This window comes from Sphaeramia orbicularis, chromosome 16 (assembly GCF_902148855.1).
Source record: "Sphaeramia orbicularis chromosome 16, fSphaOr1.1, whole genome shotgun sequence".
Taxonomy (NCBI): domain Eukaryota; kingdom Metazoa; phylum Chordata; class Actinopteri; order Kurtiformes; family Apogonidae; genus Sphaeramia; species Sphaeramia orbicularis.
In genome coordinates, this window is record NC_043972.1 from 13,116,876 (window position 1) to 13,141,445 (window position 24,570).

A 24,570-nucleotide genomic window follows, 5' to 3' on the forward strand; every position below is an offset into this window, starting at 1 on the left:
AAAGTTCACAAAGAACAGAGAAAAATACACTGTGGTACACAAAACGTATGCTAAAAAACACTAAAGTAAATAAAGGCAAAAATAAACTAAAATACACTAAAGTATACAAAAAATATGCAAATATGCAACAGCCTAAAGATCCGAGTTGTGCTTTAAGACCTGCTGTATGAACATAGCTTAATGATCACATGACCTCAGCTGACAAACTGAACCTAACACCTCCAATCAAACCCATAGAACAACATTTGGACTAACGGTACCTTACCTTAGAACCTCCATTATTCTAGTTGTAGTGGTTCCATGTGAACAGCTGGACCAGTCCAACTATGGAACTATAGGACTACAGCTGAAAATCCAACAGAACAGTTGGATTAGATAGAAATAGATCCAAACGCTAACATGGACCAAAGAAAACAGAATTTACAACAGAAATGGCACTGAGAGTGTCAGAAAATATCGGTTGTGTAATATATCGCAATATTTCATTTCACACTACTGTATTGATATTAAAAAGTACTGTATTGATATTTTTAGGTATTTATTCAACTGCAGATATGGCGGAGGTTCATTTTAGTTTTTTGTTTTTCATTTTTGTTTATATTTTATTTATTATTATTTAACACTTATTAAATAATGGTAGTTCCTTTGTTAGGATTGCACAAAAATACTGTTCTGATGTTAGTTCTGAACTAATAGAATATGAACATTTGAACAGGATCTTAAACTAATGTCTGTAAAACAGAATTTCAGTTTGAACACAGGAACATTTTGTGATATAGCATTAGATCCTATTGTGATCAGATAAAAATGTGTTTAGTATTTGTGCATATTTCTGGTGTAATTCAATTCTCCCAGGAAATAATCATTTAAAAAAAAAAAAGAAACAAATAAAAAATTGCCTTTTAACAGTATCATGATATATCGGGATACATCGTATCGTGATCCCAGTATTGTGATTTGTATCGTATCTCCAGATTCTTGCCAATACACAGCCCTAAATGTCACGAATACAGGAAATACACTGGATTATTTAAAAGATGACCATATCTGATCCATTAGACAACAGCAGGTCATACAGAACTCTGCTGCTAGAGTCTTCACGAATACCACATTTCCACAACATGGAACCGGCTCGACTCGACTCTGGTACCAGGTTTTATTCCTGGAGGCCGTTTCCATTACAGGATACTACCCACTTTACAGTACCTGGTCATCATAGCGATGTGGCGTGTTACTTCCGTGTCTGCTCAGAGTTGCTGAAACTCACTCGTTGCGTGTCGTCTCGTCTAACTCATGCTGAATTTTTACGTCGTCCACCAAAGACTGAATCTCCTGAGTGAATGGTGTAGTTTTACAGGCTGTCATCATGTAGATTCACCTACTGACATATTTACTGTCAACTTCCACATCTGTTTTTGTCAAAAGGCGGGTCACAGAGACAACTGTCTGACCAATCAGTGGTCTGCCGTGTTTACATGTCACGTTTTAGTATCCTTTCCCCAGTCCTGGAACCTCAGCGGAGGTGATACCAAAAAACTAGTGCTGGGTACCAGATTGCAGGTCCTTTTTCGTAATGGAAACGCAAAAAGGCTGAGCCGAGTCGAGCCAGTACCATGTAGTGGAAACGCGGCATAAGACCAGAAAAGTGGACCACATTAGTCCAACTCTGAGGTCCTTCCACTGGCTGCCTGTCTGTCAGAGGATAGACTTTACAGTTCTGTTGCTGGTCTATAAAGCTCTGAATGGTTTAGGACCTAAATACATCAGTGACCTCCTGACCCAGTATGAACCCACCAGACCCCTCAGGTCATCTAGATCCAGTCTGTTGTCAGTTCCCAGAGTCAGAACCAGACACGGAGAAGCTGCGTTCACCTTCTATGTTCCACATGTCTGGAACAAACTTCCAGAAAGCCTCAGATCAGCTGAAACTTTCAGTTTATTTAAATCCAGGTTAAAGACCCACCTATTCTCAGCTGCATTTGAATAGAGTTTTGGTTCTTCTTAAGCTTAAAGTTTTTATCTGTTTTATCTGCTTATCTGTTTATCTATTTATCTGATTTTGGGTTTTTTTTTTGTTTGTTTTTCTCATGCCTGTACTTTTTATTGCGTCTGCTGTAATTCTTTGAATGTTTTATGTAAAGCACTTTCAATTGTCTTGTACATGAAATGTGCTGTAGAAATAAACTTGCCTTGCCTTGCCACCATACTCAGTGTTTGGAGCTATTGGCCCCACCTCCAGAACCAGGAAGTAGGCCCATATTTTGTCTGCCCTTTTTTCCAAAGGTCTTCTGTGGAAGTGCTGTAACTGTGTTTTGCGTATGGCTCTGGTGCTGGTACAGTGGCTCTATTGTGCACAGAACTGTTGACAGTGGCTTTGCACACTGGGACTGTGGAGAAACTGGGCTGTTTTTCTTCTCTATTGAAACATCAGACTGTCATGGCAGGAATGGATGTTGCCAGGCATCACTAATGAACCAATTAATCAATGAATTAGCTGAGCAGCGATTAAATTAATGCGAGCTGGACGGGCGAGCGGCAGTCGTGGATATATCCTGGGGAAGGTGATTAACGCACACACAGAACAGGCAGCCATCAACAAGGCCGCCATTAACTTAACTTCCTGAACTTTTTCTCTTTTCTGCTAAATATAGGAGAGGCTTAATTCATTTTCTGTTTCTGTCGAACTACAGACGCATTCTCATCTTTTCCCATGTGGCCCCGGCGCTGACAGAATGCAGAGTGTTGGACAGACGCTGTCACTCGTCTTAAATGAACACTGACAGATTGACTTCAGTCCTGATCTGCTCACAAACAGCATCATTCATCAGATTTTAATTCAATTCATGCACAGACTAACACATGAGTACAAACCCTCCTGTAAATCAGAGTATTCTAAAAAACATTCTGTTCTATAAGTTGGGACCAGTTTAATTCATTTGTTTCAGGCTTCGTTGACATGGTTTTCAACTAATCAGTTAATTCTTTTAAGCCATGAAACATTATAAAACTATGACACATTATCTGAATTTCCTGCTGCTGAAGGTGATCCAACTTTACAGAAACTGTCCATGATGTTTACAGCAATTATTGACTGAATAAGTATTAATTATTTCAGGTTAACTGATCAGTGGCTGCAGGTGTCATTAGGTTTTGTGTTTGATCAACAGGTGATTTTATTAGAATTAGTTGGAACAGTCATTTTCCAGCTGATCCAGGGTCTGTGTGTGACACACATGAGAACTGTCAGTTTAAATGGTTTATGTGAGAGAAGGTTTTAGGAGGAGCTGCCACTCACTGTTGATCCTTCAATCCTATCAATCCATGTCAATAATTGGTCTAAAATACAGTTCTTCATCTTTTCATGGTCATCAGATATGACCCATTTGGATGTTCAGAGGCTCCATAGTTACTGTGGAAACACATTCATCTTCTACAACATTGATTCACCAGTAAAACCTATGGAGTTGAATCAATGACAGTGGATGGAAATGAACAAAAATGAATACAAAACAAACATACAAAGTAATAAATAATGTGAAAAATTAGGCAAATAATTAGGGATGCGCCGACCACTTTTTTCCAGACCGAGTACAAATACTTCCATTTGAGTACTTGCTGATGCCGAGTGCCGATCAGAGTCCTTAATAATCCCATTCTAGTTCTTAGTTGTAAATGTGCTTTATTGTCGTTGTCATTAGTCTGACTGGAACAAAGTGCTGCTACTGACATTTAATGTGTTGGAATGAGCGTTTGTAAATCAATCCACCAGGGGGCGCTGCTCTTAATTAACCATCCTAGACAAATACCATGAAGAAGAGTAAAGTTTTATGAAAAGAAGAAGAAGAAAGTCAGTAATAACAAACATGGAGACGACAGAGGAGGTAACACTACTGTGATACTAATGCTGCAGCGTTTTCGCTGGTAAGGTTTAAAAGTGAAGCTTCAGGAGGTAGAGAAAAGACAAATGAGTGATAAGTTTCACTTTCACCTCTGCAGGCGGCGGTTTGCACCACCCCATATCTGGAAAGCAGTCGAGCCCCCCCGCCCCCCCCCCTATTTTTTTCATATTGCAATGTATATCGCAGAGTTAAAAAAAGATCACAGTATCAGTTATTTCCAATATTGTGCAGCCCTACCCTCTATCATCCCCTGTTTTCTGGGACCCTCTACTACCTCCATTTTTGTGGGACCCTCTACTGCCCCCTGTTTTGCGGGACCCTCTACCCCCCCTCAGGAAAACCTGCAGCTCCAACAAACCGCTGATGTCATGGTGGTCGTCTGGCTCAGATCCACTGTACGTGCACGTCTCCATCCTGTAACATGGGCTGGTTCTGTGTGGGCCTGTTGAGGCTGGGTCAGGGGCCCGGGCAGCGCTGTGGGGGGGCTTTGGGGGTCTCTGTGGAACAGTGTGTTAAAGTAGTCAAAGGAACATGATGTTCTTCTGTTCAGAGTCAGAGCCATGGATGGGTTCCACCCTCCATTTTCCCTTCGTCATCCACGTTTATCAGCTTCCTCCACATCATCATCATCTCCCCATGTACAAAGCCTCCAGCCCCCCCCCCCCCCCCATGTGCTTTGCTTTGCTTGAGCTGAGTCGTCGGGGTGGGGTGGGGGGGCTTCTTGATTATGAGACATCCTCCGGAAGACGCTGGAGTTGTTTCCTCCATTACTTAGAGGAAGAAAAAAGAGGCCTTTTCACTATTGAGACTGTCACTCTCAATTTGGGCTAACGGTAAGCATGCACATGGCCTCCTGGATATTCTCCCCCACCTGCTCTCACCCCCCCCCCTCCCCCCCCAACCCCAACCCACCCAGCGTCCCCACCCCCCCCTCCCCTGCAGCGGATCGGCGTGGTGACAGTTTGATTAGATCATCAATCGTGGCCGTTAACAGTGGTTTTCCTGAGCACCTGGACCGGCAGGTCACAGCTGGCTCTGAGCTACTGCTGTCCCCCTGACCCAGAGCTGTGCACGTGTGTATGTCTGTGTGTGTGTGGGTCTGTGTGTGTGCGTGTTTCAGTCCACTCCTGTTCTCCGTGTGCATGACCAGCTCTTTGTACTGTATGTGTTACACGAACAGCTGTGTGCTTATTTGTGCAGAAAGTCCGTTTTTAGTGGGGTTTTTGTGTGTGTGTGTGTGTGTGTGTGTTTATTACAGTTTATTGTGACATCTGACGTCTGTTATTAGTGACAGATTAACCCTTTATAGGTCACTCACTGAAATACTCCAACCTCTGTGTGTTATTGGACGTCGTCATCTTCCTCCTCGTCGGTTGGCGTGACAACAGTCTCCCTCCTCTTGCCATAAAACATCCCAGCTCACACTTGGTAAAAAGTAAACACATGCAGTAAAACAACTGTTTAAGGTCATAAACGGACAAAATTCACTCATGTCTGTATTTAATGTTTGCGGAAATTACCAAAAAATAGTCACTTTGCTTCATAAAGGGTTAAAGTGGGACTAGTTAAAGTACACAGTACCATACTAGTGTGTTCAGTGTGTATGACCAGCTCTGTGTACTGGATCTGGGGATGTCCTGATCCAATCTGGCATTTTTTAGAGGATCGGATTTAGTCATGAGATCAAGCTGATCCGGACCCGGTTCTGGCGTGGGGGGTAAACACTTGTCCTGCCCCCTTTGAATTAAAGTTTCTGAAGGTAGGGAAAAGGAAAATTAACAGGAGGCTTAGAAGAATTAGTAAAACATCTATAAGTTTAACTTTCACTTTATGGTCCGGTGGTGATGCACAAGTTGGGGTTTTTTTCAACCTGTGGGGCTTTTGTGGAATTATTTGACTCGCCCCACAAATAAACTGACATTCCTTTGACCTGACCCGTGAGTAACCCATTGATCCACACATCACTAACGTACGGCTCAGAACCCACCCCCATATAGCCCCTGGATGGACCTATCCATAGACCAGCTACAGCAGTGGTAAACATACGGCCCACGGACCAAAACCAACTTAAGGTTCTAATTTGTCCCACAGTATGAATTTGGAAAGAGCAAAAATGATCCTAAAGTTCTTCAGAGTCAAAGGTGTCATAGTTGTTTTAGTTCAGGTTCCACATTCAGACCAACTGGGAGCTACAGTCAAATAATAGAATAATAACCTAGAAATAATGACTACACATTTAAATCAAAATTTTATTGTAAAAAGTTGGTATTGGATCAGTATCAGCAAAACTAATCCTAAAAAAAACTCGGATCGGATCGGAAGCAAAAAAATCCAGATTGGGACATCACTAACTGTATGTGTCTTATGTTTCAGTTTTCACTTATTTGTGGTTTTTTACCCTCGGCCCTCACTGCAGAGTATTGTCATCATCTGTCCGTCTGTCTGTATGTGCATAAACTTTGCCGTGGACTGAAGGCCGAGGGTTTTCAAGTGTGACCACAACCTGTTCAGGTGATTGTACAGTTTATCGTAACATCTGCTGTCTCTTAATGACAGATTAAAATGGGACAGTAGAATTAAAGGAGTTAAATGTATAAAGTACAGAGGAAACTGTGTTTATGTGCATGTATGTGTTACATGTACAGCTGCGTCTTCAGGTTGTATGAGAGTAAATGACCGCTTTAGGTGATTGTACTTTTTTTTTTTTTTTTTTTTTTTAAATTGTAAAAGGTGATAAAATATCTGACATTTCCATTCTTACAGATAATCTCTATTCAAGCCTTTTAGGTGTTTCATATTTTATACATACGTACATATGAACTGGGTGCTGGTACAGTTTCAGTATTTCTCACTTTAAAAGAATCATTGTGTTACTGTTAGGTCTGGGTTCTTTAAACATTATAGAAAAAAATATCTAAATATGTGTATAAAAACATAAGACAAAGAATAAATACACGGACATGGTTTAAATGAGGACATTTTTAGACAAGTTATACATATTCTGGGTGACTATTGGATGCAAACTTGATCCATTTGTCCCAAATATGATCAACTTTATCCCTCTGGATTCTGATGGAGTCAGTTTGTACATGTGTTTATCATTAGTGACGTGTTTCTGTTTGATTGACAGATAAAAGTCAGACAGTAGGATTAGAACAGTCCATGTATGAAGGACTGAGGACGATCCTGTAGCTGGGTTGAACACACACTTCATTGTTTTTGCAGATTCAGTGACATCAGCGTCTCCAGCAGCATTTATGACTGTTCACCTGCATCGCTTTAACATACACACACACACACACACACACACACATAAATTCAGCTGCTCCTCCGTGTCGTCGTATCAGGTTCTGCGTCGTTCTGGTAAAGCTGTTAAATTTATGGGCTAACAATAATGGGACAAAGTGTGTGTCTCATTGCGATTCCTCAGGTATTCTATGATTAAATAAACGTCGGCGCTCTTTTCATAAAGCTTGTTTATGGCAGCGTGGCACCATATGCTTGCGCTTCCACACCACCCACCCATCTCCTTCTCCCTCTCGTTGTGTTTAATTCGCTGCCTGTTCCTTTGTCTCTGTTTCTGTTCCTACACGGACTCCACCTCAAGCACCATCAGTATTCTGTGGTAGAGACGCTGAAGTTTGGAGTTCACATGTAGAAGCAGCTATGGAGTCCTGATGACGTCTATCTGCATCCACCGTGTCCTCATACTCAGATCAGAACTGTCCAAACTCAGATACACATGGACCAAAGTCTGTGGCCAGGTGTTTCTGTTCTAACAGGGGTCTGGGATCCAAAACAATAAGGACTAATGTCAGAATATAGTTTTATATTATGGGATAGATATCAATGTATATATTAAAAAATATGGAAAAATACACTAATTTATACAAAAAATGTGCAAAAAATACACTAAAGTTTACAAAAACTATGCAAAATACACAAAAAATATGAAAAATATACTAAAAATACACTAAAGTATATGAATATATGCAAAAATACACTAAAGTATACAAAAAATATAGAAAATACACTAAAAATACACTAAAGTATACAAATATATGCAAACATATACTAAAGCATACAAAAAATATGGAAAATATACTAAAAATACACTAAAGTATACAAAAATATGGAAAATACACTAAAAATACACTAAAGTATATGAAAATATGCAAAAATGCACTAAAAATACATTAAAGTATCCAAAAAATATGCAAAAATACACTTAAAATACAGTAAAGTATCCAAGAAATATGCAAAAATACACTAAAAATACAGTATATAAAAATATGCAAAAATACACCAAAGTATGTGAATATATACAAAAATACACTAAAGTATACAAAATTTGCAAAAAATACACTAAATTATATTTTTTTAAAAATGTGAAAACACAATAAAGATTATCTCAGCTTTTTTTTTTTTTTTGTGGTGTTTGACTAGTGAAATATTGATGTTTCTCTACTCTATGGACATAAATATGTGGACACATCATGTCTTCAGCTGTCAGATGTCCTGTTCAGGAGATGAAACACTCAAACATCAATATTAATAAACAATAGGATATTTATCCCACAATATAAAAGTATATTCTGACATTAGTCATTATTGTTTTGGATCCACAGACTGTTGGACACATAATGGATCAGTTTAGACACTTATCATCTGATGCTGTTATTGATGCAGATTTGACTTTTAGAAAAGTTACAAAATCATTGACATGGAAATCATTGAGTCTTTATATTATATTTTTATTGTTTTTATTTTTTCATGCAGACTTCCTGTAAACATATCCCATCATTGATAACTGGCAACATTTAGGATTAAAAATAAGTTTCAAATTTCCTTTGTGCAGCTAATAAAGGATGATCTTATTTTATGTAATGACTTCAGCCAAAGACTATGTTCACTGTTGAAATGTTATGTTTACAATTTATTAATTGATTAACCTGTAGAATGGAGGAGAATAATTAAATGCAGTGAAAGAAATGACAAATAAAAGAGTGGAATTCTCACATTTGAGATGCTCCAACTGCAGTGGATTGAATTTAACAACTATTATTATTATTATTATTATTATTATTATTAAATTGTATAGTTTAACTTCTTCTGTAGCTTTTGTTAATTTCTTCTGTTTTCAGTTAAAGACGCTTCGCACCTAAGGAGAAAATATCAAATAAAAGTGAAACTGAACAGAGCAAACATTTAATAAAACACCTAAAAACATTCAAATCGATGCAAATATTTGTGTCAAGCAGGTTATTTTGTCTGTTAATTGTTGCTTGAGTCTAAATCCTTCCATTATCGGTGATTGATGATGTGAAATGTGTCGAGTCACGTTCATCAAACACCTGATGTTTGAATGTTTTGTCGGATGAAGCCGTGACACTCGGTGTCTGCGGCGTCGCACTTTTGACTATGCAAACACAGGCAAAGCAGAGGATGGTAATTAACTCTGTGTGTGTGTGTGTGTGTGTGTGTGTGTGTGTGTATGTGTGTGGAAACAACAGCTGCTACAAAGCAAAGTCAGGAAACCAATTAGCTCCTCCAGCCCGGACGTGGACGTAAATCCATGTGACTGTTGTTGTGGACGCAGACGCTCCGTCCGTACATCCAGACTTTTGTTGTGATTATTAATGGCCGTTTCACATCGGCCTCGTCGTGCTAATACACTCAACAATGGCCCAAATCACCTGAGCGATGAGGACGATGGAGGCAGCCCTGTCCCCCGTCCAGCCAACAACCCACCCCCTCCTCCAAACCCCTCCACCCCACCCCACCAATGACCAAGATTAATGAAACCTCCGCCGTTTTTAATTAGCACGGCCGCAGTCATCAATTACGTCTGCCCCACCCCAAATACAAATATTGTTATATTTGGGGGAAAAATTCTTGATTTATTTGGTTGTGGTGGTCGAAGGAGTGAGATGAATGGCCTCCCATCATGGTCATTTGCAGGGATGAGGAGGAGGAGAAGCCCATGGAGCCAGGGGAGGGGCCAGGGGTAATAAGATCACCAGGAGGGGCTGGGGGTGCACATACAGTATGGTAGTAGAGGACGGGGAGGGGGGGGGGGGGGGTGTCAGCTGTCCACCAACTGAACTGGACCTGAACTGGTACCAGTGGACCAGACCAAAGTAGACCCCCAGTCTAGAATAGAACAGTCTAGAATAAAACAATCTAGACTAGAGTAGAGTAGAGTAGAATACAATAGAATACAATAGAATACAACAGAATATCATTATTGTCATTGTAACAACTACAATGAAATTCAAAGTACCATCCAAACAGTACATCATATAGGGAATAGTTTGTATAGTTTTCGTGTGTTCATTCATAGCTTTGATGCCTTCAGTGAGAGTCTACAATATAAATAATAATGAAAATAAAGAAAAACCAGTCGAGTCCAAACTTTGGACTGGTAGTGTAATGAAAAAATGAACAAAGCCAAAGAAGATGAGTTGAAGACAATAACAAAAGTTGGATTCTACGTCTGAAATAAATTCTGTAATGGACTGAAATGACTAAACCAGGGTTTATGGATTATCCTATTTACAAAGGGACAGTGAACACATCACATCTGATTATTACAATGATGTGATCCTAACAGTTATTGGATTATTAAGGTAAACAGGTCCAGTGTAAATGGGGTCAGTGTAAACGGGTCCAGTGTAAACGGGGTCAGTGTAAACGGGTCCAGTGTAAACGGGGTCAGTGTAAACAGGTCCAGTGTTGTGTCTCTGTTTTTTATTTTCTGTGCTGGCTCTAGTCAAGACGGGTTCCCATAGGTTTGCATTGTTTATAATCTGAGTTCTACTGTGACTTCTAATGTGGGTTCTAATGTAAATTCTAATCTGGATTCTAATGTGCGCTCTAATGTGGGTTCTAACCAGGGTTCTAATGTGCGTTCTAACCTGGGTTCTAATGTGTGTTCTAATCTGGGTTCTAACCTGGGTTCTAATCTGAGTTTTTAGCTGGGTTCTAATGTGTGTTCTAACCTGGGTTCTAATGTGAGTTCTAACCTCAGTTCTAATCTGAGTTCTAACCTGAGTTTTAATGTGAGTTCTAATCTGGGTTGTAACCTGGGTTCTGATGTGGGTTCTAACTTGGGTTCTGCCGTGTGTTCTGAGTCTATATGATCAGATCCTTTATGTCTGTGCTCTTTCGTTGTCTCTACCTGGTTTCCTGTTTCGTTTCCCGTTTTGTTTCCTGTTTTGTTGCTCATTCTGTGTTCGACTGAACATGTTGGGTTCAGATTTGTGTTTTGGGAGTTTGGCTGTTTGTTGTGGTGTGCCACTTACACACACACACACACACACACACACAGACTCCAGAGACAGCGGGTGGGAAACATCCTGAATATTTTATGAAGCATGGGAACCCCACCTCTGTCCTCCCCATGCCGTGGACCGCCGCCGCCGTGTCCAGCGCACGCACACACCAACACAAAACAGAAATAATGTTTTAAATGCAATCATTGTCAGAGCCAAACAATGTCATTTATCAAGGGAGCGTTTGGGACTGTATAATAAGTTTCACATTATTAATACAATTTTTCATCCTCTGTCAAGCCTATCTGATTTATGGCACGCGTGTGATCTAAGGTGATCATTGAATTACAATTCAGTAATAAGAGGGAGAATGGACCTGGGCTTTTACTTCTGCACACACACACACACACACACACACACACACACACACACACCATCTGCAACCACAACATACGGCAAATACACACAACATACAACAATAATCACAACAGGCCGATCTGTGGAGGAACTTCCACCATCTACAGTTAAACCAACATGTCAGGAGCCATGTTTCAGTGGGGGGTCTGCTAATTAGATAAAGGACAAAGCTCATTATTCTAAACTGATATTAGGGCCCACAGAGTAAACAGTGGTCTTGATGGGGGTCTGTACTGGGACATGGATGCACATGATTCCAGGTCCAGTCACTTATAGCCTTTACATGTATACAGTACATGTACAGACTGAACTCTTAGGACATATAGACCAAACCTTTAGGATGTATAGACTGAACCTGTATGAAGTGACTGTTTTTAGTCTTTTGTGTCTAATCTAAACTCATATCAGACCCACAGCTCCAGATGGAAGAACAACACAGGATGGAACCCTTACACCACCGACACTAAACACTCCTACAAACAAACACACACGATGCACATAATACACTTAATCAGAGGTCGCGTTAACCGCAAATATATCATCATTAACAATTTTTTTTTTAAAAAGATGACGGAAAATTCTGAAAGCCGTCCGTCATTTTGACAGATTAAAATACTGAGGGTCATCTACCAAAGAAAGGTTTCACACAACACTGTGAACAGAACCTGCTCACAGGATCACTAGTCTGTCTGTGTCTCTTTTAACAAGCAATCAAACAGTCCATACCAGTATCCTACCTGTATAGAACCTACAGCGCTACAGTCCATACCAGTATCCTACCTGTATAGAACCTACAGGGCCACAGTCCATACCAGTATCCTACCTGTATAGAACCTACAGCGCCACAGTCCATACCAGTATCCTACCTGTATAGAACCTACAGCGCCACAGTCCATACCAGTATCCTACCTGTATAGAACCTACAGCACCACAGTCCATACCAGTATCCTACCTGTATAAAACCTACAGCGCCACCGTTCACCTCTATGCTGAACACAACAGCAGTACTTGGGTCAAATATACTCCGTTAGTTCAGCTGTAGTACCCCCCCTGTCCAGTTGGTGTCAGTGTACATATTCATCAGTCCTTGTCAAGTCTTGTCTCATTGTTTATCTGACTTTAGCTAAAATTAGATGCTACTTTGCTTGCACAAAATGTCAAGACAAGACTTAGTTATTTTTCAAAAGCCCAGTAAATGTGATGGTATTGATAAAGGAAGTGAAAAAAGGAGGGACTGATGCGGTGGAGGATGAAGGACAAGTCAGTAAAGTTCTTATCGTATTTGGTGTGTTATACGTACACATGTTCTACCCTCCGTGTGTTCTTCAACACTATTTGATGGCGTGACAATATCGCCAAGATCTCCGGTTTATATAACCCTAACCCTCAGTGCGTACAGCAGCGCATACACACGGAAAGTTTATAAAGTGTACAGATAACACACCATTTAAAAGTGGTGTATAATCATATAGAGTTGGTTTATCATCCAGCAGCAATTCCAGTTACTGCATCAGTGAGATGTTTTTGAACATTAAATATTACTAAATATGCCTCAGTATCATTAAAAAATTTAATTTGAAATGACGGATAATAAAAATGTCTAGTGCAACCTCTGCACCTAATACACACAATATATGTAATACACACAATACACATTATACACACAATATACGTAATACACACAATACACTTAATACACACAATACATTGTACACACAATACACTTAACACATATAATATATGTAATACACACAATACATATTATACACACAATACACTTAATACACACAACACATATTATATACACAATACACTTTATACACACAATACATATTATACACATAATGCATACAGGGTGGGGAAGCAAAATTTACAATATTTTGAGGCAGGGATTGAAAGACAGTGTATGACCAATTAGTTTATTGAAAGTCATGAGAATTTATTTGCCACAAGAAAATTGACATAATAGAAAATGTTTTTATTCTATGTGTCCTCCTTCTTTCTCAATAACTGCCTTCACACGCTTCCTGAAACTTGCGCAAGTGTTCCTCAAATATTCGGGTGACAACTTCTCCCATTCTTCTTTAATAGTATCTTCCAGACTTTCTCGTAATAGTTTTGCTCATAGTCATTCTCTTCTTTCCATTATAAACAGTCTTTATGGACACTCCAACTATTTTTGAAATCTCCTTTGGTGTGACGAGTGCATTCAGCAAATCACACACTCTTTGACGTTTGCTTTCCTGATTACTCATATGGGCAAAAGTTTCTGAAAAGGTATGGATAATAGTGTTAGGTATGATTATGACATCAATATATGTTTGGTTTCAAAACAATTGACTTAGTGCCTGCTGAGAAAAAACAACTAAATGTTCATTGTAAATTTTGCTTCCCCACCCTGTAGTATACACACAATACACTTAATACACACAATATTTGTAAAACACACAATACACATTATACACACAATACACTTAATACACACAATATATGTAATACACACAATACACATTATACACATAATATATGTAATACACACAATACACTTAATACACACAATACACATTATGCACATAATATATGTAATACACACAATACAAATTATGCACATAATATATGTAATACACACAATACATATTATACACACAGTACACTTAATACACAAAACACGCATTATATACACAATACAAATAATATACACAATGCACGTAATATACACGACACACATAATGCACACAATATACTTAAAACACACAACACAAATAATACACACATGATACACTTAATACAAACAATACACGTAATAACCAACCTAACCCCCCCCCCCCTTTGTGAACAGGTGGGCTGTCCCTGGTTCCTACAGACACACTCCCATCCTAATGTTTGGATCCAGTTTGAACCAGTCGTTCCGTTAGCCGTTCTGCTTCTTCTTCTTCTTCTTTACAGCATTAGCCTGTAGTTGAGGGTCTGTTGATGGGTGTCATACATCATCCTGTTTGATTTGTGTTTGGAGTGAATTTGGGGAAGATGCTAATTGGATTGTGGGAGTGTAGCCCCGGTTAAAGATGGTAAACAGCAGAGCGCACTTGTCCCCAACTCGGAGCCCCACAGGCTTTCACAAACGCCAGCTCTGCTCAGGATCGCCACAATTTATGACACATTTTCTCTGTATTCTTAAAAGATAATTAGGTTTATCACCCATTTTTTTCCTCTCGGCCCCTCCTTCCTTCCCATTTGTGTACCTGAGAGCATACAATCGCAGCATAAAAACATAAATATTTCTGCAGCCCAGCAGTGCTGGCAGGTGAGCCTAATGAAATTCTAGGAGTGTAATTTGATTTACGAGGTGCTAATGCGGCCTGATATTAGAGAGAAAAAGCTCTGATATGGCTGCCTTGTGCTGCATTTAAGGCCCATCAGAAGCCTGATAAAGAGCATCCTGTCCTCAGCACCGCGCCTGAGTTATTGTTGCAGATATTCATATTGATAGTAATTCTTCCCGACGCAATTTAGTGCTGGCAATATATAAATATGGAGATAATAGTTAATTTTAGTGGCTGCTCAGATTGCAACGCTTTAAATCCAAGAATTACAAAAAAAGAGGGAAAAGTGTTGAGCTCTAAAGCATGTGGACAGTTTCTAAAGTGCCGTTTAACGGATAGGTGGGGGGGTGGGAACAGGCCTTTGACCGAAGCGCGTCACACAAATCACACTTGCACTTGTTTCCACAGGCGGAGAACTTCAACTGGAGGCTTTTGGTTCTGTTGATTTGCTGGTTTTGGGCTGAAACATGTTGATTAACGGCAGGATTTCTGTAAAACCTATTAAACCATTAAATTAACTGAATGTGAACGAATGTATCACGTGGGTCTGAGCATGCACTCGGACTAGGACGGGATTTCGGCCTGTTTTTTTTTTTATTCAGAATTGTGTTGTTTTTGGGGTTTTTTTCTCTCGCACACACATTATTAATTCAGCATTGCGTGTGTGTGTGAGTGTCGCTGTTGGTTTGTGTGTTTGGGAACATTGAGCTATGGCTCATAATAAAAACAGGCAATAACAGGGCCACCACACAGGGACCTGGCCTTTGCGCCTCCCTGCCCCCCCCCCCACCCTCCCTGCCATGCCACCTCCTTCTCCTCGTGGCCTCTCCCCACCCCCTAAGTTATGGGCTGAATAACAGCGCAACAATATTAAGATAACATTTCCTGATTGTTTGTCAGGCAGGAGGCTCCTTCACCCGCTTTCATCACGTCCACCGTGTTCATTAAATTGACAATTTGTATTTGCCCTACAGCGGGATAAACAGCAGCTTATCTGATGGGCCTGCTCTTTTATTATTTATTTCATTATCTTTTTTTTCCCTCTCTCCCTCCCTCCTCCTCCTCTCGGGATTGAAGGTAAACATAAATCAGCAGCTCCATCTCTGTTGTGTGCTGTTGTTTATATTGCAGTCATATGCAGCGGCATTCGTCTCAGAGGAGCCTCGTCTCCGATCGTCTCCGAGGAGCGTCGTCTACGATCCTCCACAGACACATGTGGCCTCTTCATGGAGGGTTTAGCGGCTGTTTTGTGTGACGTGTTGGTCGTTGGCTCGTGCAGTGGAACTCAGCAGACTTTAAATGTCCCTCAGATGCTCTGCTGTCGGTTCTGCACTTGGACTCGTATCAGGTTTATTCAGTCGTCATCCATGAAACAGAAAATACAAACACTGAGGCTAGTTTTAAGTCGACCCACTGTGAATTATGTTGAGACTGAACAGGTTTAGGCAGGAGCTGAACACTTAGATACGCCTCAGTTTTACAGATACATCTCTGTTTAAACGGAGAAGGTCCACATTCCTCTGCAGAACCAAATCAAACCCAGATCTCAAACCATTCGTCCCACCTGTCGTTAAGTTTTTAAATAGTCTGTAGATGAGCATGTTGGGAACAATGCACCATTAACTATGATGACTTATTTATTCATTTATTTATTGTATTTATGGCACTATGTTAGATTGATTGTTTTGGTGACATGTCAGATACGTACACTTCTGCTGCAAATCAAATTGCCCTTCGGGGATTTTTCAATTCAAATTCAATTCAAAGCCTCAATGGATTACACATCTGTAAATTTATATTTATGTCATTCCATAATTTAACACCAATAACAGAAATGCATCTTCTTTTTTATACATTTAACAGCTTTTTTTTTTTTTTTTTTACCATAAACATACAAACATCTGCTGTCTCGTATCAAAAAGAACTTTTGAACAGAGTCTGAGTGACCTTTGTTTGGAACCGAACATTATTGTTATTATTACATTAACATTCTTATTCCCTAACATGGTGTGTGTGTGTGTGTGTGTGTGTGTGTGTGTGTGTGTGTGTGTGTGTGTGTGTCAGTTTTATGGATGGTTGGTCCTGCTCCTTTGTCCAGTTCAGTTATTGGATCAGTGTTAGTTTTACGGTGGACCCGTAGCTCCACACATGTGCACAGATGCTGGTCTCTGCTCATTTGAATGTTCATCCAGCTCCGTCCTGGAGGCTGATGCCAGCGTCCACAGTCCACGTTGGCTGCACATCTTTCTAAAGCATTTCTCCTAAAGCACCGTGAGCGATGATGCTGCCCGGTTCGATATCTTAGCCCGGGAACGAGCCTGTCGTCGGTCGACATTGTGTTCGCAAACGAAAAATAACGAAGCCAGCTCCCTTACTTAGGAAACAGTTGTCCCAGAAATTTAATCTTTTTCCCATTTTTTACCCAACACCCCCCCTCTTAATCAGGTTTCAATTGACTGCCATTGAAGGAAGAGGCTCTCCTTAGACACATATATAGGTCCAAAGCCAGTCAGACACCATTTAAGGCTTACTCAGTCTTCCTCCCAATATCTCCGAGAGCTCAGGGCCAAATGATTTAATCTTCATTCAGCTAATTTAGTCTGGATTTAAGCTGCCGGGTTGTCGAAGTGCAGAGTGATGGAGTCTGAAAACAGGATGAGAGGGAAAGAGAGAGGAGGGGAAAACGGAAGGAAGGAGGGAGGGAAACAGAACGAGGGAGATAAAGATAGAGCGATGGAGGGAGGAGAAGGAGGAGGAGGGGGGTGGGGGTGTGGGGGGTGGAGGCTGAAGATGATGATCCATCCTGACCCTAGTGAATGCTGTCATGTTCCTCCCTCTAGGTAATCTCTCTCACTCACTCGCTATTTTGCATGTGAAAATGCTCTCCTGACAGTTGCATATCAGATAAATTTTCTCTCTTTTTCCCTCTCTCCCCCTTCCCTTCGCCAAATAAACAACAGTCTTCACTTTGAAGTTGTCTGTTTGTGTCAGTTTGGCTGCAGGCGAGCGTCGGCCTCTCTCTTTCTGTCTTTGTGTTGCAGTGTGAGAGCATCCGTGGATTATTTCCTCTCACCGACCGGCCAACGCAACACGAAAAAAAAAACACACAAGAAACCAAACCCTCCGCCGTCCACAGCGGCCAAAACCATTAATCCCATCAATTAAAAAAAACCTGGGTTTACTCTGCACTGGTTTAACTGCAGAAAAACAAACTTACAGTGAGAAAAATATAGGAAACGCAGCTGTAAAAGTCGATAAAATCAGAGGTTTATTTTAATCTGAAATAATAATAATAATAATTATTATTATTATTATTATTATTATTATTATTATTATTATTATTATACATTTGTACAGTCCCAGGTTCCCCACAGCTCCACCTCTCCACCTGGGGGCGATGGTGAGTGTCTGTTCATGAATTGGGTCATTTTTTTTGCCTTGTGCTTCTACAGTTTTTTTCTCCGCTGATGTTCCTGACGGTTAAAGCCTGTGTTGTCCTGTGATGTTCTGACAGTCAGCCTGTACGCCGCTCCATACATATATGCAAATGAGTGACGTATAGACTCAATTTCACGCAGGTCTGTGAATAAATCTGCACCCATGTCAATCACATCACCTTCTGTATGATCAGAGGACTGAGATGGAAGGAGAACAGAGCGGATCACAGTCTATAAACATAATGACCTTCTACATGTAGGAGGAAAAAATACACATGAAACAGAGGAATACAGTGTTTGACCAAACATGAACTCAGACACTGATCAGGATTCTATCATTTGTGAATTATACGTTCATGCTTTTCCATATTTGTCCTGGTTCATTTCACAGATTTTCTTGTGTCTGTGATTTTCTTCTCTTTACACTAAATAACAGTAATAAAACTGGATTGAACTTTAACCCTTAGGGGTCTCAGCCTATTTTGGCTGTTGTTGAGTACTTTTGATTTTGCTTTTATATACTATATACCAGTGTTTTTCAACCTTGGGGTCTGGACATGGGGTCGCCTGGAATTCAAATGGAGTCGCCTGAAATTTCTAGTAATTGATTTAAAAAAAAAACTTACTAATAAAAAATATATGGTGAGTTGAGAGAGACAATCCCAGTACATAAAAGACACGCCAAACTCTGAAGCTGAAACTGCAGCACTGCGGTTCTGTTTATCTGTCAAATGTTCATTGTGGTTGGTTTCAGATGCTGCAGCTCTTTCATAATTTATAGTTTGAGTTCTTGTTTGTTCAGTATTAATTGTCATCCTTATAAATCCAAGCTGGACTGACTGTACATATCCTGACCAAGGAAAATCCAATTCTCCCTTTGTGCAGTAATCTACACTTGGATTTACTGCCTCCATCCACAATAATATACATTTTATAGCCTAAATGTACTCTAAAATTAGTGTTTATTTGCAGCATTGTATAGCAAACTATTACATGATCAAAAACAAATGAATTATAGCAAAAAAAAAAAAAAAAAACAGTCTCCATTTTGAATGTCTGGGGTCACCAGAAATTTGTGATGTTAAAATGGGGTCAGGAGCCAAAAAAGGTCGGGAACCACTGCTATATACAGAAATGTTTACTATACCCATGTTTGGTATCTTTTTTTTCAGCACAACTTCATCTATCTCATCTATCTATTATTGCTTCTCTTTGTCCTACTACATCATCACAAAAGGACAAAAAACACACAAAAAATAAAAAATCCAATTTGAAAAATGTATATAATTTATTGCAACGATGCTTAACAAACCTTTTCAAAGACTTTAAAAGTGAATATTGGTTCCAGATATTAGGTATATAAAATCAAAATTGTAATAAATTTAAACTATACTCAAATATTTGACATAAAAGCAGATCTTTACATAGGCATTTAGTCCTGTCCCCCCATTTTCCACATCCGGTTCAGGTGGGGGTCATTCTCACCCTTACCTGTGATACTAATCCAGTCTGTGGAATAGAATCTACAGATTCTGCCAGTTTTTTCCGTTTTGAAAAAGAAAAAAAATGACGTAGATATGCTCAGAAATCTAACCCCCCCCCCACTTCATTTTCATACTTTTACTCCCGTTTGTTTGCTCGGGTTTCAAACTGTCATATCTCCGGTTGTGTTTGCTCTATCAACGTCAAATAAAAAGTGGGAGAGTGTTTCAAGTCTGCACTTTCGATTGCAAATGGTCTACGTGACTGACTTCTGATGCTACGACGTGCTGAAAATGTCATGTGATTCAGTCTTGGGGCCATGACCCCTAAGGGTTAAACTGATTTCATCCGTCTGTTTCCACTGAGGTTCCTCGTATGTTCCTGTTGTTCCTAAATATCTTCAGGTTTTGGGGTTAAATCCAGTTTGAATGTTAGTGTTTGTCAGATGTGGAGATGATATTAAATCTGTTTACTCATCAGGAGGTGGTTGTTTTGCTTGAAGTTAATGTAAGTTAATGTATTTGTATTTCTGTTTGACTGACTGTAGGTGTTTATGGAATGGGCTGTAGAGCCGTGGGTCCATGTGTCTGTCCACATACATGTACGTCTCCACATGCATCCATAAGCCTGCTCCTGTCTGCGCCTCCTCCACCTCCTCCTCCTACCTCGGCTGTGTTTTGCATGGTGCCTGGTGTTTAGAGGCTGTATGCATATGTATGGGCGAGACGGTGGATCGTGACGGGATCTGACACGCGGGGACAAGATCAAAGCACTCCATCTGATCCCATAAAAACAGACGAAACCCACGGCCTCATCCGTACAAAACCCCCACTGATAGTCAACTCTGCCAGCCCCGACTCCTCCATCTTCTCTCCTCCCTCTGCCTCCTCTTTCTCTCTGGTTTCCCAGCATGCCGCGTGCCCACGTCAAGGCCTGCCTGCCTGCCTGACTTTGCGATTACGCCCCGTGATAAACAACGGCCCGTTTAGCTCATAAAGCAGGAGTGTTGTGCATAATGCTTACAATAAAAGATAGCATCTCTTCACTCATCTTATTTACCTCTCCCATGGTGGCAACGGGCGATGAACCGCTCTATAAATACCACAGGGAGGAAGGAAACGGGAGGAAGTGCAGATGCAGACGTACATGTGTTGGTCAAATAAAGTCTTCAGTGAGTCCTGAACAGAAACAGGAGAACAGGGCGGTTCAATCAGGCCTGTTTTAAAGGCGTCGGACTCGTATAGATTGATACGGAAGCCAGGACACATTTTCTTTTCTCCCTCTTTCTGTGTCCACCTCCCTCCTTTTCCTCCTTCTCCTCCCTCCTTCCCACCACCCCCCACCCCCTCCTCCTCCTCCTTCCAGTAAGGAAGATGTATGAGTTTGAATTATTGATTCAGACACATGCTACATGCTGCTTGGAGTCATTATTTGTTCAGGTGAGTGTCATGCTGCTCGCTATGAAACAGATACCACGGGGATTAAGCGACACAATCAGGACTTAAAGACAGCCGCCCTCCCTAAAATAACATGGCCCTCGCTGCAAGACGAATGCTCCCCAAAACCCCACTTCATTTGTTTATGACTCGCACATTAGTCATTCTGCGCCTAAATTATAGCGCGGGGGTAAAGATTAATTCCAGCACAGGCTTTTCTATTGTTTTTACTTCTATGTGTTCTCCTGACGCCTAATAACACAGCAGATGAATATAGGTGCAAACATCCTACACACTGATATAAAAAAAAACACAGCTTTTGTCAGGTTGTAGGCGTCGGCATGAAGAACAGATGTCCAGAGTCGACATAAAGACAGAATGCCATGCATATTCACATTCTCCCTCACGCTCAAAAGAGACTTTTGGCGTCGTATATCAAAATGACATCCAGTGCACGTGCTAAACGACTGCTCCTGCGTCGGATTGACTCTCAGACGCTGACGATGCCGGCGTGTTTGTGGACGACAGACGCTCCGACGCACAGTGTGAGCAGAAGAGCAGGAGCTAGGCGCTTTGCTAACTGTTCATTTAGCCTGGGCTAAGTGGTCAGGGACGCTGGACAGGTGAACTCTATTCTCCCCACCGGCCTGCGGGGGGGTGTATGTGTGTGGAATGTAACAGAATTTCTCTAGTCCTCTGGGCCCTGGTGCAAAGCAGAGAATAAATGGTGGAGGTGGCAGGCCAGGACAGAAAAATCAATGCCTGCTTATACAGACATGACACACCAGCAGCTGCCTGTGTGTGTGTGTATATGTGTGTGTGTGGATGTACAGCGTACAATCATAAGATCCTGCGCTTTGTGGGGTGTGAGCACCGGTACCCAACAACCTCCATTTCCCTTCTCAAAGGGTAGATTTTCTAGCATTTTACATCAGCTTTGGGATCAGTAAATAACTCTGAGGTTTTTTTTTTTTTTTTCCTCCTCCCCCCTGTTCCACCCTGCCTCTCCCCCTCTTCTTCTTCTTCCTCTTCTTCTTCTTCTGCAGAAAGTTCGAATGCGGCTTGTGTGAGCGGTCCTTCAGTGAAAAATGGGCCCTGAACAACCACATGAAACTGCATAGTGGGGAGAAACCGTACAAGTGTGAGTGGCCGTCGTGTCACTACGCCTTCCTCAACCTGTCAGCCATGAAGGACCACTACCGCACACACACCGGTGAGACAGCCCACACCCCCACCCCTATGATTAAACATGCCTTTACTGTCATTGAGCACACAGAGCAGACTACGAAATTTAGATGTGTGGAGATGAGTGAGAAAAATATACACAATATAAAAAAAAATACAGAATATTTCAATAATATTAAAAGAGTTAGAATAAAGCTGACCTACACCCCCGTACATATCCTCAAAGGTTCAGGGTTTTTTCAGTCAGGGTTTGTCTTAAGGTAAGTGTGTTTTGGAAGGAGGTTTAAATGTCCTGAAGGAGGTTTCGAAATTGAACCTGACAGTGGTGATACTGGACTAATAGCTGAGGGTGTGGACAGAAAGACAGATAAATACTTGTTAAATACATGATCTACTGGGGCCTTAAAGTCAAGAACACAGGTGTCAAGCATGTGGCCCGGGGGCCAAAACCAGCCCACCAAAGGTTCCAATCCGGCCCGTGGGATGAATTTGCAAAGTGCAAGTTAGGGCAAAAAAATTAAAAAAATAATAATATAATAATATATAAATAATGACAACACCATTTTTTTTCTCTTTGATTTAGTGCAAAATACATTAAATTATGAAAATGCTTAAATTAACAAACTATCCTTTAACAATAAAATGTGAATAACCTAAAATGTCTGAAGTAAATTAAGTGTAATTTTAACAATATTCTGCCTGTTACTAAATGTTTTGTGCCTTGGTAGATCTGATCTGTAATGCACATGTATAAATGGTAAGTCGAGGCAGAATATTAATAAAATTGTACTTATATTTCTTAACAAAAGTCTTTTTTTTTTCAGGTTATTCACATCCTTTTTGTTTGGATAGTTTGTAAATGTAAATACTGGCATAATTGAATGTTATTTTTTCCGCTCAAACAATTTGGAGTTGTCATTATTTATTGGCTACCATGCTATTATTGTACTGGTCCAGCCCACTTCGGATTAAATTGGGCTGAATGTGGCCCCCGGAAGAAAATGAGTTTGACACCCCTGGTTCTAGAACTATCAGATGGATGAACCCAGAATCTCCCTCAGACGACACATGGATTCCAAAAGTTTAGGATATTTATCAAATGGAGCAGATCTCATTGTCACTAAAGCTTCAGACAGACATGGTCACTAACAGATGGAACCTCTGTTACCTTTAATAATTACATTTATTAGTGATGATAAACCTCCTGTTGTTTATCCAAATGTTGTCATTCTGCTTCTGATTAGAATTTACACCTATGACCTTATGTTCTGAGTGGACATGATCCATTTATTTACTATGACTGTGATTATTATTACCCCCCCTTGTTTTTGGTTCGGTTTGTTTATTTGTTCACACTTTAGCGGCAAAACTGTTGGTTGAGTTCATACCTAATTAGGTTTATAGATTACCACTGACCCAGAATAGATATGATTACATTTTGGGGAAAGTAGGTCAAAGTTCACATTTTTTAGGAATTTCTTTACATTGTTTTTTTTTCTCTCATTTTCTTATAATGGGAGATATTTCATATGTCTATGAAAACATCAATTTTATTTCAATTTTCTTCAAACTTGTCACATATATAGAGGGAACTGATATGACATCAGCGCACACACAGACATGATGACATCAGTATGTTTGAGGGGCGGGGCTTGTTGTACATGGAACCACTTGTTTTCTTTCATTTCCATCTTATATCTATGCCTGTGGAGGTTTGTAAAAAAAAAAAATACACATACAGCTGAGAAAAAGGAAAAGAAACTTATTCAACTGTATTTAAATGTATACATTGTATTGTACTGATGAAAAAAAAAATCTAAAAAAATTACTAAGAAAAAAAAGAGTTAGATTAAACAATAAAAAACAGTAGGAGCAGAGGACGGTGAAAGGGGAGTCCAGTAGATTATTGCTGATTATTGTAGATGATTGTAGAGTATTGTCCATTATTGTAAATTATTTTAAGTGTTGATTATTGTAGATTATTATAGATTACTGTAGATTACTGTCCATTATTGCACATTACTGTAAATTATTATTGATTGTTGATTATTGTAGATTATTGTAGATTGTTGTTGATTATTGTACGTTATTGTAGATTAATTATTGTAGGTTATTGT

General features: G+C 40.2%; 1 protein-coding gene across 1 annotated transcript in view; it reads left to right on the forward strand.

Annotated features, from left to right (window-relative positions):
• LOC115435298 (zinc finger protein 407-like) overlaps positions 1-24,570 on the forward strand; it is a 161,772-nt gene that overhangs the window by 20,020 nt on the left and 117,182 nt on the right. The window contains exon 4 of the mRNA XM_030157613.1: positions 22,315-22,481. Within this exon, the coding sequence (XP_030013473.1) occupies positions 22,315-22,481 (167 nt within the window). The remainder of the gene's footprint in view (positions 1-22,314; positions 22,482-24,570) is intronic.